The sequence below is a fragment of the Siniperca chuatsi genome, linkage group LG20 (genome assembly GCF_020085105.1).
Source record: "Siniperca chuatsi isolate FFG_IHB_CAS linkage group LG20, ASM2008510v1, whole genome shotgun sequence".
NCBI lineage: Eukaryota > Metazoa > Chordata > Actinopteri > Centrarchiformes > Sinipercidae > Siniperca > Siniperca chuatsi.
The window spans coordinates 21,400,572-21,417,230 of NC_058061.1; the positions used below are offsets into that span (position 1 = coordinate 21,400,572).

General features: G+C 41.9%; 1 protein-coding gene across 1 annotated transcript in view; it reads left to right on the forward strand.

Annotated features, from left to right (window-relative positions):
• dnah9 (dynein, axonemal, heavy chain 9) overlaps positions 1 to 16,659 on the forward strand; it is a 143,900-nt gene that overhangs the window by 20,053 nt on the left and 107,188 nt on the right. Inside the window, exons 14-30 of the mRNA XM_044178887.1 lie at positions 295 to 403; positions 4,188 to 4,429; positions 5,119 to 5,254; positions 6,763 to 6,959; positions 7,081 to 7,343; positions 7,587 to 7,748; positions 8,610 to 8,832; positions 9,062 to 9,228; positions 10,119 to 10,262; positions 10,413 to 10,572; positions 11,656 to 11,811; positions 13,130 to 13,262; positions 13,354 to 13,631; positions 13,968 to 14,098; positions 14,231 to 14,357; positions 14,853 to 15,005; positions 15,469 to 15,594. Coding sequence (XP_044034822.1) covers positions 295 to 403; positions 4,188 to 4,429; positions 5,119 to 5,254; positions 6,763 to 6,959; positions 7,081 to 7,343; positions 7,587 to 7,748; positions 8,610 to 8,832; positions 9,062 to 9,228; positions 10,119 to 10,262; positions 10,413 to 10,572; positions 11,656 to 11,811; positions 13,130 to 13,262; positions 13,354 to 13,631; positions 13,968 to 14,098; positions 14,231 to 14,357; positions 14,853 to 15,005; positions 15,469 to 15,594 — 2,907 coding nt within the window. The remainder of the gene's footprint in view (positions 1 to 294; positions 404 to 4,187; positions 4,430 to 5,118; positions 5,255 to 6,762; positions 6,960 to 7,080; positions 7,344 to 7,586; positions 7,749 to 8,609; positions 8,833 to 9,061; positions 9,229 to 10,118; positions 10,263 to 10,412; positions 10,573 to 11,655; positions 11,812 to 13,129; positions 13,263 to 13,353; positions 13,632 to 13,967; positions 14,099 to 14,230; positions 14,358 to 14,852; positions 15,006 to 15,468; positions 15,595 to 16,659) is intronic.

The window sequence follows — 16,659 nt, forward strand, 5'->3', positions numbered from 1 at the left end:
AGCTCAACCACACGCATGGCAGCTACCTCAATCAGATGATTACGTTTAAAAAAAAAAATATAGCATTTCATTACTTCAGGTAGTTAAAATTCAAGTCCAATTAAGTCATGGCAACATGGAACAATCCTGAAACAGTGACTTTAATGAGGAAGACATCCCGTCTTGATGCTCTGGGCTTCAAGGCCACACAGAAGTTATATTACAATTATATTTCTGTACACACTTAATGGGAGCTGAAAATCACATTATATCTTTCTCTGTTCCTTTTTCTCTACCCCCACTGTCTGGCTGCAGGTGATGCACTCTTTGCTCGACGTGGAGCATCCTCTGGTTCGGGGCCAGCTCAGGGACATCGACACTCAGCTCAAAAAGGCAGAGGAGAGTCTGAACTGGAACAACCAAGGTCAGGACACTAACTGAAAACTACCAGATACAGCGCTTAAGGAATGACACATTTAAATGTCTAATTTTCTACTGTTCAAGTGTCTGTTAACCCAAATTACAAAAAAAAAACATATTTTCATTTTATCCAGTGGTATCCAGCCATGCGTATAGTTTAAGTGACCATGTTTAGGGATATTTGTTTCCGAGATTTCTACCTCCACCCCACTACATTGGAGACAAATTACAGCAACGTGTCTTCCCACAGACCTCGCTGTGCACAGTTTTCAACGGAACTACTGAAGAAATAGTCCCTTATGAAAACAGGGGTATAAGAAATAGTTCAACATTTCAAGAAATATCTTTATTTGCTTTCTCTCTGAGCGTAAGATAACAAAATCAATATCGATCTCATGCCTGTGAGTCAAATACAGACACCTAGCCTAGCTCAGCATCAGGAGTGGAAACAGCTAGCCTGTGAAAAACAGTGAAAGCTTTAGAGGTGCTAACAGCAGCTCAGTAATTAACACATTGAATCACATTTAACAACAGAGACTCAGTAGTCTGCCCTCATTGTCATATTGCTGTCAAACCACTGTAATCAAATCTATTGTGAACCCATTCTATAACACACACACACACACTGCATTTTTATATAGTGCTTTTATCCAAAGCACTGTTCAATCTGCCCTTAATTCACCCATTCTATAACACACACACACACACACACACACACACACCATGCAGGGTTCAGTGACAGGAGGAGCTGGGGACTGACTCGCCAACCCTGTGTTTTGTGGAGGACTCACTCTGCCTCCCAGTCTTGGCATCACTGTGAGGTTGCCAGGTATGGTATTATTGTGCGCGTACATTGACCTATACCAAAACCTGCGCTCACTGACCGTATCTGGCAACCAGTGCTATAGCTCGAGATGCTGAACAGAAGTGTTAGGCGGACGGAGACGCCGTCATTCATCGAGAAATAGTTCCAACACGTACCGCTACACGTTAAGAAGTAAAATGTCTGTTTGTGTGCAGATTAAACAATAGAGATAAAACATGTTAATTAGTAAGCTTTAGAAGTGTTGGTAAGGGTTTGTTGAACTTACTTACTTCTGGATAGAACCAGGCTAGCTGTTTACCCCTGCTTCCAGTCTTTATGCTAAGCTAGGCTAATCACCTTCTGGCTCCAGCGCCGTACTTAACACACAGACATGAGATGGATAATAATCTTCTCACCTCACTCTCCAGAATAGAGCGAATACCATACTATATTACTTAAAGTGGTAATCTACATTATGGGTTATTTTTTGTTGATCTTTGTTGACATCTTGAATGCTAAGCTGCCAATTAGAGAATAAGTTCAGCTAAGGGATGTCTTTTGCTCTGTGTACCTCTCTGTGTACCAGAGATTTTTGTTTGGAAAGAACAGCAAATGTTAAAGCTATCCGAATATATACTGTATATGTGTTTGCTATATTATCGTAGAGTATATGATGGAGAAATTGCAGAACATAGTGGTCAAGCAGATATTTATTTGTGTCAAAATTCCCAGGTTATTTTAGAAATATTCCTCTCATTCCTCCTCCCCGGTGTTTCCCTTCATCCTTGTCATTTCTAGGGCAGAGCAGGCTGCTCCGAGATGTGACATGAACAGAGAGGCTTTGCATTTTGAAAAACATATAAAATAAGAGTGGGAGAGGTGTTCAATCATTGATAAGCTTTGCTTGACAATCTGCTGGCAGGCATGTTGTTAGTTTCTTCGACTCCAGGATTCCCCGAGGACGTAGCAGAAATGAGAAGAGTGTTTACGGTACAAGCCGATGCACTTGACTGTCTGTGGGGATAAACTCATAGTCCCACTGCAGAACATACAGTAGTTGCACACTTATCTGCTTTATGTTGTGCCGTGTGTGTGTGTGTGTGTGTGTGCATTCTGGATACTTATTGAAAGCTTCTGAGGATTTTTGTCTGCTGTAGATATATTTGGTGAAAGTGGTGGCCATTATTTCTGTGGCCCTTTTTCTTCTGGCCCCGACAGAGCACTAGATTATTCAGTGAAAAATGTATTTGAAGTGAGTTTCCCACGTGGAGGGAAACATAGCATCCTTTCCATTTTAGAGCAGATAAGATTTTCACATGTATGTTGTGGTTGTATCCATGTGCTCTATGTAACAAATACTTTGAGAAGTACATAACTTCCCCCCACTAAGTTTTTGTAATTAATTAGTCTGTCACACTGATGTTCAGTGTTAAATAAATCATATTGTTAAATAAACTCACTGCTCACACTGCACTAAACACCTGATGCTGAGGGGAGTTTGCAGTCAGACTTTAGGCGGACACTATTGGGGGCTGCTGCTGCTCGTTGTTATATCAGTTGAAAAACATTTTTGATAAGGAGGATAAGTATTCTAAATCCCCTCAAACATACCTTCGGCATTTCTGTACTGCAATTTCTTGTTCATATTTGGCAACAATGATATAATTGTGGCAAGCTAATAACAGCTGATAATCAGCCTTTCTTGGTCTGGTTCTAGTAAGAACGGCCCTAGCCAATCACCTGAATCAAGAGCCATTCTAGGTATTTGTAGGATTCTAGAGCTGGAAATGTGGGTCTGTCTGTCAGTACCTGTAGCTCAGTCGGTCCATCTACGTCTTTGGTCTAGACTGAAATATCTAACCAAATATTGGATAGATTGCCACAAAATCTGGTACAGACATTTATGGTAGCCAGATGATGAATCCTATTGACATTTTTGACCCCCTGACTTTTCATCTATGAGGATGACATTTGTGGCTTTGAGTGAAATGTCTCTACTACTGGATTACTGGATGGACTGCCATGAAATTTGGTAGAGGTATCCATGATCCTCTTATCCCCTAACGATAAATTGTATTCACTTTAGTGATCCCTTAACTTTTCATCTAGCGCCGTCATCAGGTCAGAATCACAATTCCTCCACTACAAATGTTAGCATGCTAACATGCAACTAAGATGGGGAATGTAATAAATATTCCCTGTTAAACATGTTAGTATGCTGACATTACTGTTTTGCTCAAAGCACCACCACAGAGCTGCCACTGTGGCTGTACACTCTTTGTCTTGTTGATTAATAGGGGGGAAAATAAAGAAGCTGTTGCCAGCATGATACGAGCTACAGTGAGTGATGTGAGCAGAGCCACTTAAAAAAACAGTAATTTTGCGTCTGTTTCAGTAACATTTAGCAGATGAACCACACCTCTACAGTGTTGCCGTTGATTCAAAAGGTCTAAATCCCGTCCATGGAAATCTTACAAAATAATACAAGATACTATACAAAATATTATAGGACACAAAAGTTGTGAGACAGGTTTTTATATATAAATTTTTTTTGCAGAGGTCACTTGTCAGACATATGTAAATTACTTTATTAATTGAATGCAAGCATATTGTTGGCTAAGTGTGCACTGCAAATATAATGTATGACAAAATTATCCAAAATAGGATCAAAATACAAGTATATATTGGAACCTAAAACATTTATTTAGAATATTGTGATTATACCTGCACCTCAGTAAAGACATGTTAAAACAACAGATAACTTCAACTTTAAGGTGAATTAAATGACAGTATAATGGCATCTAAATGGTCAGCTAGTCAGGCACAAGAAGACCTTGTAAAAGATCTGATATTGAACATTTTCTGGGGGATTCCAGTGTTTTAGTCACACTCTAACACACTCCCATTCTAGTTTCATTATTTCATTTATTTTATGTCCTTTTGACCTCTTAACCGCCCGTCTCTATCATCCATTACCCTCCAGATATCTGGCAGTATATCCAGGAGGTGCGAGACTCCATCTGTGACCTGGAGAGCCGACTCCAGAGGACCAAAGACAATGTGGAGGAGATCCAGAATTGCATGAGGTCCTGGGCCAGCCCCATGTTTGACAGGAGGGAGGGCAAAAAAGACGCACTGCTCAATTTGGAGGACAGGGCTGAGAGGCTGGACAGGTTTTACGGTCTGATACGGTCCTCTGGAGAAAAGATCCACTTCCTGCTTAAGGTGGTTAAAAAAGGTTTCCTCCTGGTTGTGTGACATGTCAAATTGGCTTTAAGTTTCACTCACATTTCATCATTCTACGAGGTTATTATGCAGTCGGCGGTTTCTGATTTGCTTAGAAATTTTTCCAGTCATTTTCAAATGTGGTAATGATGATGATTCAGTATAAGTGGTAGGCGATTTGTAAATTTTTAACAGGGGGGCGGAGGGTTTCCTTGTTTGTTTCGTTCACCCGCAACTAACGAACCGACTCATGAACCACCCCCCATCCACATAGCTGTATTATTTAGAGAATATTATAGATCCAAGACGAAACTGACAGAAGGGCGGGACTCAAAGTCCAATTACAAATCCGTCTGCTACTTCAGCACCACGCACAGCACCATGGATTTATCACTACACAGCACAATTAGGCTACTCATATTTCAGAGCCATGGTCGGGGCCATATATTCTAACTTGCTCAAACCTCAGTCAGATAAAGGATCAATGAGTCAGGCAGACTAGACTATATTCAGAACATATTCAGCTGAACAACCCCACTGCCCTGCACTCTCTCTGCTACTAGGGGATGGAGAGGGGGGATGGCAGGTTAACAAGGGGGATGCATTTTGGTCATTTTGCTAACAAGGGGGATGGCACCCCCCCTCAAATCGCCTACTGAGTTTGAGTGTCACGCTTTGTCATGTCTTAGAGCAATCTGGAGCTGATCAGAGCCGAGCAGACCTCTGTAGCATGGAAGGCCTACGTGGAGTACATTGATGACATGATCATAGATGGATTCTTCAACAGCATCGAGTGCTCTCTCAAGTTCTTCCTGGATAACACTGGTAAGACGTTCACGAGCAAACGATGCACAGAAAAATCTAATCACGCAAAGAAACACTCGCACTTACTACTTGTAGTGCTGTAGTGATGCCAGCAGTGTTACTACTGTTGTCTCAAAGCCAGAATGTTGCCCACAGTCCTAAATGTAATATCCAAAGATTCAGCCCTGCTACCCTGATTCCACAGCGAACCATAAACATCATCCTTCAGCCAGCACTGACTTGGACAGCTTCTTAGCATAACGTCCTCAGGGGTTTTGATGTCATTTGGGTGTCAGCCTGTATTGGCTGTGGACATGAAATAGGTCTGGACTTGCTTGCTGGCATGAGTTTTGTCAACCAGTTTAGATGGACTGGGATGTGGTTCAAGATGTAGTGGATTGTTGCCAGACTGCTACTGTGTCCACTTCTCCTCCTCCTCCCTTTTCTCCACATTCTTTCACTTCTACTTCCTAATTTTCTTCTTCTTTTCCTCCTTGTGTGGGTTCAAACTGTCTTTTATGATTAGGAAGGTTATTAACTGAGTGAAGTGACCTGGAAATATCTCAGGGGCAGCTATGATAACAGCACAGCCATCCTCTAGAGGCTAAGGAATGAACCCTCAGTACTTTCCTTCTTACAGTATTTTGATTAGCCTGAAAAACACAAGACTATCTTATATGAAATATTATTTCATAAAATTATTATAGAGATATTTGTTACAAAGATTTTGGTTTAACATTTAAAAACGATATAGACCCAATGGATAATGTCTTCATTCCATGTTCTAGCAGATGCAATATTACATTATGTTTGGACCCCTGCTAGATTACCAGCAGGGCTCAAAAACTCATTGACTCATTTTGTAATTTTTTTCTCACACAAATCTACTGAAAACATCCCTAAAACAAATGATAACAAAAAGAGAAATGACTTCTATGTTCTTATAAAGGCTCAACCGAATAGATAAATATCATCACTTCACGAAACAACCTCAACTCCAGGTCTACATTTATTCCCTTGTTCTGGAGCTTTTGATAATACAGTATTGCGAAATTGTAGATTTTCAAACTGTCCATTATTCTGAGCACTTTTAGGACTTCTCATTCATGTTGTATTAAAAGTTGAGCTTGCCAGTCAGTTCTCAACCTTTAAAACGGCATTTGACAAAACAATCTAAACTCAATGTCCATTTACTCGCATGTTGCTTGTGTGGTTAGGCAATGGAAAAGCATGCAATTTGGATCTACCCCCTCTACACTCTTTTTTCTCCTCCTTATTCCACTCCTCTTTCTCCTTCTTCTTCCATAAACCACATGTAGACATTCTCTAGTGATGTGGTATGTTTTCAGTTTGGGGAGCACATTTGGTGAAAGTTTTGAACACACTGAAAATGTATTCTTAAATGTAATCTCTTGCAGAATTTTCAAAGTAACACAGAAATTTCAGTTATCATTACAGATCCATAGCTTTTCTCTAGCAATGTTTCCACGGCAGTTTCAACTGTTTCCAATTGTTTCCTTTGGGTCCAGACCAGAGAGCGGCTGTGGCCCCTCTCTTTGAGGCTCAGCTGGATCTGAAGGTTCCTGACATGGTGTTCACTCCATCGCTGGAGTTTGGGGCAAGAGACAGTTTCTTTGAGCTTGTGGAGAGCCTCATCAATGATGTGTTCAGAATCTCCTCACTGGTGCCACGCCTCGCCCAGCACAGCCCCTTCCCCCACTACCAGGTACTGACGATTTGGTGCAGCCCCAACATCTATAACTTCTTTTTCACTTGAAGTATCTGAAATGCAGATCACTCCCATCAACTTGCAATGTTGTGGTTGGCTTCTGATCCTTTCCCCTCAGGCTGACATGGAGGACATGGCTGATCTAGCAGACATGCGTCATCTCCTCATGGAACGCGTGCAAGGTGTCATGGCAACGTGCTGCGAGTTTCGCAACTCTCTGGAGCGCTACAGCTACCTGTATGTAGATGACAGAAAGGAGTTCATGCGTCAGTTCCTTTTGTACGGCCACGTTCCCACCAGCCAAGAGACGGAGGTTTACACTGACGATGGCATCTCAGAGAGCCCACCGACACTGAATAACTTTAAAGAACAGGTGGAAGGGTGGGTATTGGTCAATTGGAGTGTGCGAGAATGTTTGTGTGTCCCTAAATTTCTATCTGTGGTCATTTATATGGTCATCTCCTCTATAAATGGTTGGTTTAGGATTTAGAATCCTTAGAGTTTTTGTTTGTTGTTTTTTCTTAGTGAAGATTTAAATTAGGTTTAGGTTAAAGAACAGTTCAAATGAGTGTTAGGTTTAGCTTCTGTTTACCTGACTGAAATCTGTTTGTCCTCATACTGTAGGTATGAGAAGATCTACGAGGAGGTGCAGGGTCTGGAGCTGGTGCATGTGTTCCACGGGTGGATGAGGGTGGATGGCCGTAGCATGAAGAGCGCCTTGCTCAACACCATCAAAAAGTGGAGCTTCATGTTCAAACAGCACCTCATCGACCATGTAACTAACAGGTGAAGTACAATTTTCTACACTCGGGGGTTTTGCTGCTACAGCCTTATTTGGTCTGGTATGACCAGTAGCTTATTGTGGCTAATGTAAGAAAACTGTAGATACATATTGCTGTGTAACTGACATTACTGAGTCAGTTCGCTGACTTTATGACTATTCTGTACTTGTGCATGCTACTGGTAAAGCCTGGTCACGGCAGCATTTAAAATACCAAAATTTCACTGTAAACCTAATTTATTTCAATGAAATCGACGCAATCAGTGGATTGATGAAGTAAACGTGGGCAAACCTTTCGTGTTGAGTTCAAATTTGGTGAATTTTGACAATCTTTTGAAATTTGAAATCTAAATGACATGTAAAAGGCACATTTGTAGTGTGCATTAGTATTCATACCATGTGTACAGTAATGCCAAATCATAGGATATTTGTCTGCATCAGTAGCGCTGATGAACCCTATTGAATGAGTGATGAGTCTTTAAGACTACAATAGCAAGTCCAACTGGCTGGATAGTACTTTTGTATATTGAATGGGGTAAGTAGATTTAGATTAGTTAGATCTGTAAGGATGAAACCTGATAGTGTCTATCCATTAGACCCTCCCTATCCGGTAAATGTATTGTCTTTCAAACTCCACACCTCCAGTTTGTAATGCAGTTTTCTGTTAAACATCTGTGGTCTCTTAAGATAACCCTGATGACATCATCAGGGGTTATTTTCTCAGACTTTAGAAAGCTCCTTAAGTTTTACAGGCTGAGAAGTTCTCCCCATGATGCACAACTGATCTTATCTGATTGTGCCAATTTTACACATCAAATGCCCCTTAAAAGAGTGTCCCTTTAATGATCATTGTCATCTATCCCCAGTCTGTCCGATTTGGAGACGTTTGTCAGTGTGGCTGAGGCTGGCCTGAGCCAGCAGGTGGAGGAGGGTGACTACGGTGGCCTGGTGGGGGTCATGGGTCACCTGCTGGCTGTTAAGGAAAGACAAAACACCACAGATGCCATGTTTGAGCCCCTGCAACAAACCATCGCTCTGCTGAAGGTCTATGAGCAGGAGCTGCCTGATGTGGTCTACAGACAGTTACAGGTAAGTACTGATCGCTTCACATCATTTTTACTAGCATATATTCTTTCTTGTGTTTTTTTCAGCTGAGGTGAGTCATTTCTCTTCCTTTTTCTTTGTGTCGCCCATCTCTGTTCTGTCCTCTTCCTACTGGCAATTCATCATCTGTCACTCCTGCCCGCCTTGCTTTTATCTCCTTCTCTTTATCTCCCTCTCTCCATATCTATCTGTTTATCTATCTGTCGATCTGCAGGAGTTGCCAGAAAAGTGGAACAATGTGAGAAAGCAGGCTGTGTTAGTGAAGCAGCGGGTGGCGCCTCTGCAGGCCATCGAGGTGGCCAGTCTGCGTCGAAAGTGTGCCTCATTCGATGTGGAGCAGCACACCTTCAGGGAGCACTTTCGCAACAACGGGCCCCTCAGGTAGAATAGATATTGGCTTTTTTTGCCAGTTTCTTTGGGAGCACTTTACTTTAACACTCCCATGAATCATTTATAAGCAGCATATACACACTTTATAAATGGTTTATTACATTCTATAAGTATATGAAGCAGTCTGTAACTGATTACACAGTATAACATAGCTGTAATCATAATTAATGATATATGATTGAACAAATATAATGTACTTATTTTCATGATGACATTCTTGACTTTGCTAATAGTAACAAAAAATGTTAAAAAAATAACTTCCACCTTCCACCAGGAGTTATAGTTGTTGACAAATACATTAATAAACACTTAAAATGATTACAATACTACTGTTTATTTATAAGCAGTAATATAAATGCGAAATAGGGGAGGTTAAAATAAAGTGCTACCATTTGATTTGAGAGTTCCAGAGTCAGTCAGTGAAGGCAACACAATTCGCTGAATAGTTTCCTTTGGTAACTAAGTTGAGCGAGTACCTTTGAAGAGATAAGAATGTCACATTTCTGCCTTCTCACTTGATATTAGGGAAGTGTTATCTCGAGGTTCTCACATCCGACAAGGCTAATTGAATCTTAACATAATGATAATTAATTCATAGGTAGAGATGCTTCGTCATAATGTCTAATTGTCAGATTAGTTATGTGTGTAATTGGTCTCTTAATAACCTGGTGATTATTTTCCCATTAATGTCATGGAAGTCATTGTTAATTGTCACAGTGAGCAGTTAGCGCTGGAGACTCTGGTCTGGTTATGCTGCAGCCAAGTCAGGCTTGGCAAAACTGCAGCCGTTCATTACCTAAACACAGCCTGATTTACACTGAGCTTGTGCAAATGTGTGTGTGTTTTGATGGGTGCCTGTGTGCACTCATGCACTCGTCCAGGTTTGACAGCAAGAATCCCTACCAGATGTTGGACGCGTTCCACCGGCAGATCCAGGAGCGGGAGGCAGTGATGGCCTCCCTGGTGGAGTCTGCCAGCCTGTTCGAGGTCACCGTCTCAGAGTACAAACAGCTCCGACAATGCAGGTAAAGCCCAAAGCTGGAAGGAGAAAATACCACAAGCCTGTGCCCAATTCGAAACTAATGAGCCGTTATGGCAGAGAAGCTCTTTTACATTCACAGTTCCAATTTTCATGCTGGTTTAATTCACTTTGTCCACACTCCTTCATCCCCAAGGCGTGAGGTGGGCCTGCTGAAGGAGCTGTGGGACATGATCACCGTGGTGGAATCCAGCATGGCGGCATGGAGGACGACTCCCTGGAGAGAGATCCATGTGGAGGACATGGAGCTGGAGTGCAAACGCTTCTCCAAAGATATACGAGCGCTGGATAAAGAGGTGAGGGAAGAGATAATTAATGTAGCCTAGAGGCTGAAAAGTGTGGGAGGCTGAAAAAAGGTGGATAGGACAAATTAATCTCGAAAAAGCGAGATCAATAAGTAACTCCCAACTGCAGTTGACTGTTTGCTAAACCCCTCCCCCGAACAGTGATTTTCCCATCATAACCTTAGCGAACGTAACTAAACATGGCAGTGCTGCAAGCTTTGGATTTCTCCATGTTTAAGCCGTGTGCAGTGGGGTGTAGTAAGAGAGATTCTCATGGGTGGTGTCTTTTTTTTTAGCCTTTTCAAAACCTGTAAGGAATGGATTAAACAGTGTGTGTATCTGCTCTAACGTAACCTGCAACTATTAGCATGTCTGGCTAACTAGCTTGTTGCTACCTACAGTGGTAACGGAGCATTACTCCAAGGCCAAGGAACGTATCATTAACTAACTACATTAGTTTGTGGGGTTACAGGTTACTTTAAAAGAAGCAACATTATCCAAGATAGTTAATTCCTATTTGCTAAGCACACCAGTTACTCCTCATCCTAGAATCATTTTCTACTGTTACATTAAAGGAGCAGAATGTAGGATTTAGTGGCATCTAGTGGTGAAATTGCACTATGCAACCTTTTGAATAACACTCGCCTCACCCTCCCCTTCCAAGCGTGAAGGATAAACTACGGTGGCCGCCAAATTCCCGAAAACGCGAAAGGCTAGAAATGAAAAGCTGCTTTTGTCTGCCTCTGTCTGAAATCAAGGACCCACTGTTTCAAAAATTCTTCAAAATTTCAAGTAGTAAATCTGCCCCCGATGTCGGGGATTAACAAACACTCAAGTGGGTGTTTAATGTGTTGCTCAAAGGCAAGGAAGTAGTTTGTCAGGGAAAGGAGAGCAATAACTTCCCTCTGTCTTTACTCTCAACTGCAGCTGGGAGTTACAGGCCCTTGAGCAAGGCTGCGAAGCTCTAAATGTGTGTATATGCATGAATGTCAACTTCACTGGAATTAATACAGCTAAAATTAAATTTGCAGCTTCAAGCCCCCCGAGTCTCTGTCAAAAGCCCTTGTACTGATTCCTGGCGTTTGTCTCTGATAGGTTAGAGTGTGGGAGGCCTTCACAGGTTTGGACAGCAGGGTAAAGAACCTCCTCATCTCCCTCCGGGCCGTGGCGGAGCTCCAAAACCCGGCCATACGAGCCCGACACTGGCATCAGCTGATGGCTGCTACTGGAGTCCGCTTCACCATGGACCAGGTTTCCAATTTATTCTAGAGATAATCAATAAGAACATATGACTGATATAGTTCTGTTCATGACTTTGGGTGAATGTTTCTATATTATCGTTTACTGAATTTACGAGCTGTACATTTGCCGCATTTTTTATTTAGAATATCTAAAAGAAGCAATGATGTTAATAACGTGCCCATAATTTAAGGGCAAACTTCAAGAGGGGATACACACAAAGTAGTTTTCTCCAGTTTTATTGTACAAAAATGTGTTACAGAGACTAAATTGGCCTTGTAACTCGTCTTATAATGTACTCAAAAACTGAAGTCACTGCTTTTATACCTGCTAACCTGCGCCACTTATAGGAAAGGAAAGTAAGAGCAGCAGACCTACAGGCAAAGACAGTTAAAGCTGCTGCAATATAATCCTTTACAACCCACCTCGCTTTTGAGGGTGGTCCACCGAAATAAGAAAACACAATTTTTTATCTTTACACTCTTGCAATGAAATTGGACATAACGTTTTCAAGTATGTATTTATATTGTTGGACTGCTTTGAATGTAAGGAGACATTTCTAAGGTGTCAGTTGTTTACTCTGCCATGCTTTGTACCTGGATTATTTAACAGGCATTCCTTTTGAATATGCCCCAGTGATGAAAAAGATCATAGTGTAATCTATTGATACATGTATTACATATGTTTACATGTTCAGTTTGCTCAGCTTTGGCTGAACAATGAATCGTTTCCACATCAAAATCATACATTGAAAGAGTGGAACTGTCAAATCGCTGGAACTGCGATGTTAATAAAAATGTTCTCAGCTGTAGCTAATTAACATTAACACACATTCTTGGCCCGAACCAAAAAAAACCTCCTGGCCTTCGTCTGGGTTGTCCTGGGTGTTCTCTGCCCTCCAGTCTCCATTTTACTATTTGATGTGATGATGCATGGTACAAACACATCTTGTTTGATACTATGTAGACCACAAATACAGGCCTGGAGTTAATTCATTATTAATTAATAATTATTAAATAGTTGCAATTTAAATAGCAACAGTGGTCAGAACAATTGCAATTAAATATTTTCCTAAAGAAATTGTACCTCCTGTTTGTAGGTGATGCAGGTTGGATGGGAACTGCGGGTGTGGAGCCTATCTCACTGCAGCTCTGCACTTTGATTATAATGGCTGGTTTCTACTGCTTCACATTAATGACACTGTGTGTCCTCGTTAAACTGAAACCAGCAATCACAGCCGGTGCTCACCAGTAATGTGTTACTAATATTATTGTGTTATATAATGTAGCGTATATGAATGGTGGGTAAAGAACTGGTTTTCTATGAGCAGGAGACCACTCTGGCTGACCTGCTGCAGCTGAACCTGCACTGCTTTGAAGATGAGGTGAGAGGGATTGTGGACAGGGCTGTTAAAGAGATGGGAATGGAGAAAGTCCTCTCTGAGCTCAACTACACATGGACAGGTACAGGAAGGGGACGCTTTGTTGTTACCACACTGTAATCCTGCCACCCAGAGTTTACGACCTATCGACGGAGTGTATTGATCCCATCCAGGTATGCAGTTCCAGTATGAGCCCCACCACCGGACCAAGGTGCCTCTGCTGCGCACAGACGAGGAGCTGATCGAGACGCTGGAGGACAACCAGGTGCAGCTGCAGAACCTCATATCTTCCAAGTACATCGCCCACTTCCTGGATGAAGTGTCGTCATGGCAGAGCAAGCTGTCTGTGGCCGACTCTGTCATCTCCATCTGGTTCGAGGTGCAGCGGACATGGACCCACCTGGAAAGCATCTTCATTGGCTCAGAGGACATCCGCTCACAGCTGCCTGAGGTTACACACTGAACAGATCGAATCACAAACATGCACACACACAGTTAATTACAGCTCTATAAGTATATATCACTGACAAGGATTCAGCCCTTAACCTGCGCCCTTGTCGTTGCCATATGAACCCAGATAGCATGACTGTTATAGCTGTTAATTAAGAATACATTCATTTGCTCATACTCCTATTTTAGGAGCTGAGATTACACAACTTTTTAATTGCTCCCACGATGTTTGGGCTGTGCTTAAACCCAGATGTTTGATATTAAACCTGTGATTCTCCCCTCTCTCTTTTGGGAACCTAAATCCCCTGGCCTGGCTCCCTTATGAAATCTTCTGCAGGACTCCAGGCGCTTCGAGGGGATTGATGCTGATTTCAAAGAGCTGGCAAACACCGTGCATCAAACGCCCAACGTAGTAGAGGCCACCAATAAACCGGGCCTGTTTGGTAAACTGGAGGACATCCAGAGCAGGTGAGCCCTCTCTCTGTGTCTACTCCTTATGTCTGTTATCAGGGGCACTCTTATACTTCTGTGTATACTTCTTACACATGAATGCACACACACACACACACACTGACTCTGTATATTTCTATTTCTCTACAGGCTGTCTCTATGTGAAAAAGCTCTGGCAGAATACCTGGACACCAAGCGTTTGGCCTTCCCGAGATTTTACTTCATCTCTTCAGCTGATCTGCTGGACATCCTGTCTAACGGGACCAACCCACACCAGGTGGCTCCATTAATTTTTTTCCTAAGGGGCAGCAATGAATTTAATACTTCAGTCTGTTCACAGAGTCAGAAAAAAACCTTTTTGCACCATGCATAGCACTTTCTAAAAGTTCCTTTTTAACAGTTTTCTAAAACTGTTCAATTGCACCGTTTAGCTCCATTTGCTGGGTGCTGTTGACTTTTATAGTACCCGCAGTGTCCACACAGGGGCAATGTCGCTCATAGTTTTGCAGCCTGCTCCAGCCTCCATCATCAGGACATTGTCTTATGCATTTCCACCTTGGAGAAATAAATCACTGTTAAGCTCAACTTGCCACTAAATCTCTCTAAACGGACGTTAGCAGGCATGCTGCAGAACATGGGTCCTGCCCTTCTATAAATGATTCTGGAAAACAGTAATGAAACGTTATTTATTTGCGTGGCGGCAAAGAAAATACCAATCAGACCGTGAGCTGAGTGTAAATTGAGCCTGAGCTGAATGTGTCTGTTTGTCCAGGTCCAGAAGCATCTGTCTAAGCTGTTTGACAACATGGCTAAGATGCGGTTTGAAGCAGATGGAGAGGGGAATCCTTCTAAGACTGGTCTAGGCATGTACAGCAAAGAGGAGGAGTATGTCCCCTTTAGTCAGTCCTGTGACTGCACTGGTCAGGTAAAATACACCGTAATCTTTTCTTCATGTGTCTGAAATTGTGGTACCATAACTTCTGTAGGTTGAGCTAAATGCTAAAGACATTTATTATCTTCATTAGACTCACTGCTGACAATGGCACGACGGCTGTCTGTAGAAGAATGGAATAGATGAGGAAATTCACTTACCTGCCCTTTTCTGCAGTGGAAGAAAATATATATCAAATATAGATATCACAACGAACAATAAAAAAGCCAAATGAAATTGAGTCTGTAGTTGCCCCTGGGGTTTTGCATATCAAAGCCCATAAATTCATTAATTTTCCATTACATTCCATAGTATTTGCCTGACTCCACTTCCACTCTAATGCTTATTAATGACCTCATTAGGGTCCATTGATAAGAGAGCCCGTCGGTGCTCACGTGACACACATTGCAATGTTTTTCTGCATTTGTATTCTTTGGTTTTTGTGTTTTTGTGTAAGGTGGAGGTGTGGTTGAACCGGGTTCTGGACACCATGCGCTCCACTGTTCGACACGAGATGACCGAGGCAGTGATGGCCTATGAGGACAAACCCAGAGAGCAGTGGCTGTTTGACTATCCGGCTCAGGTAAACGGGCTCAGTGATGAATGTATAGATTTAACTGATGACACTCACTTTAGGATTTTTTCCCATTAGTCACCTTATCCAACATCCGATGGATTGGTACCATAATCATGTCTATGACTCTCATAGATATTTCAGTCCAGTGCACACACTCACTAATGCTTTCCATACACAGTTTGCAGCCAGACTCTGTTGAGTATTTTGAACAGCAGTGCGCTGTTATGTGTGCGCGTCTGTGATAATGGACCGCTTGTCCCTACCTGGAAATGCTAATGATTTTCTGAAAGTACGTATTTGATGCTCCGAATGGCAAAATATGTGCCTGATATCACTGATTCACTGTGGCTAAAAGTGGTACATGGTGGGAAGTTTCAGCCCACAGAGTGCGGCAATTTAAAAAACAGATTCAGGACTTTAGTGTGCTTAGTGTGTTTAGTAAATCTTCCCCTCAGTGTGTTTCCTTTGCAAATCTCCCGTCTGTTCATTCATGATCTGACGTTGCACCAAAATGTGTGACCCGTCAGCTGGAGATTTGACTAAAACAGGCCGATGTGTTGACCAAATATCGACAGGTGAGGTGGTAGTGATGTCCAGACAAGTCTATATACTACTTACTACAGTTTCTGCTATCATAGTAGTCATAATTTGCAATTGCATCTCTAGTATTTCTATCTGTCACCCTTTGTAACAAACAGCTATCCAAATACAGTATATGACAATGATAATGAGCTTTTTCAGTGGCAATAAAGCTGAGATCCCTAAGGTCACAGAATCTGGTGGGTCACAGAATATGGTGTAACACCAGAAACTGACTGTGATGCCACCATCTTGCCAGCTGTGCAATACTGTAGGCAAGGCTATAGGTTTGGTTTCAGAAGTGAGGGGCGACACAATTAAGTCAGGGGCTCTTCAACAAAAAAATAAATAGATAAATATAATCAGTCTAGCAAATAACACATTATCATGAAATTAGTATTCATGATTTCTATAATACTGTTAATCCAACAAAATAAATGTACATTTCTGTATTTTTAATGCCCTAACCCTACTTAAAATTGCGTTTTGTTT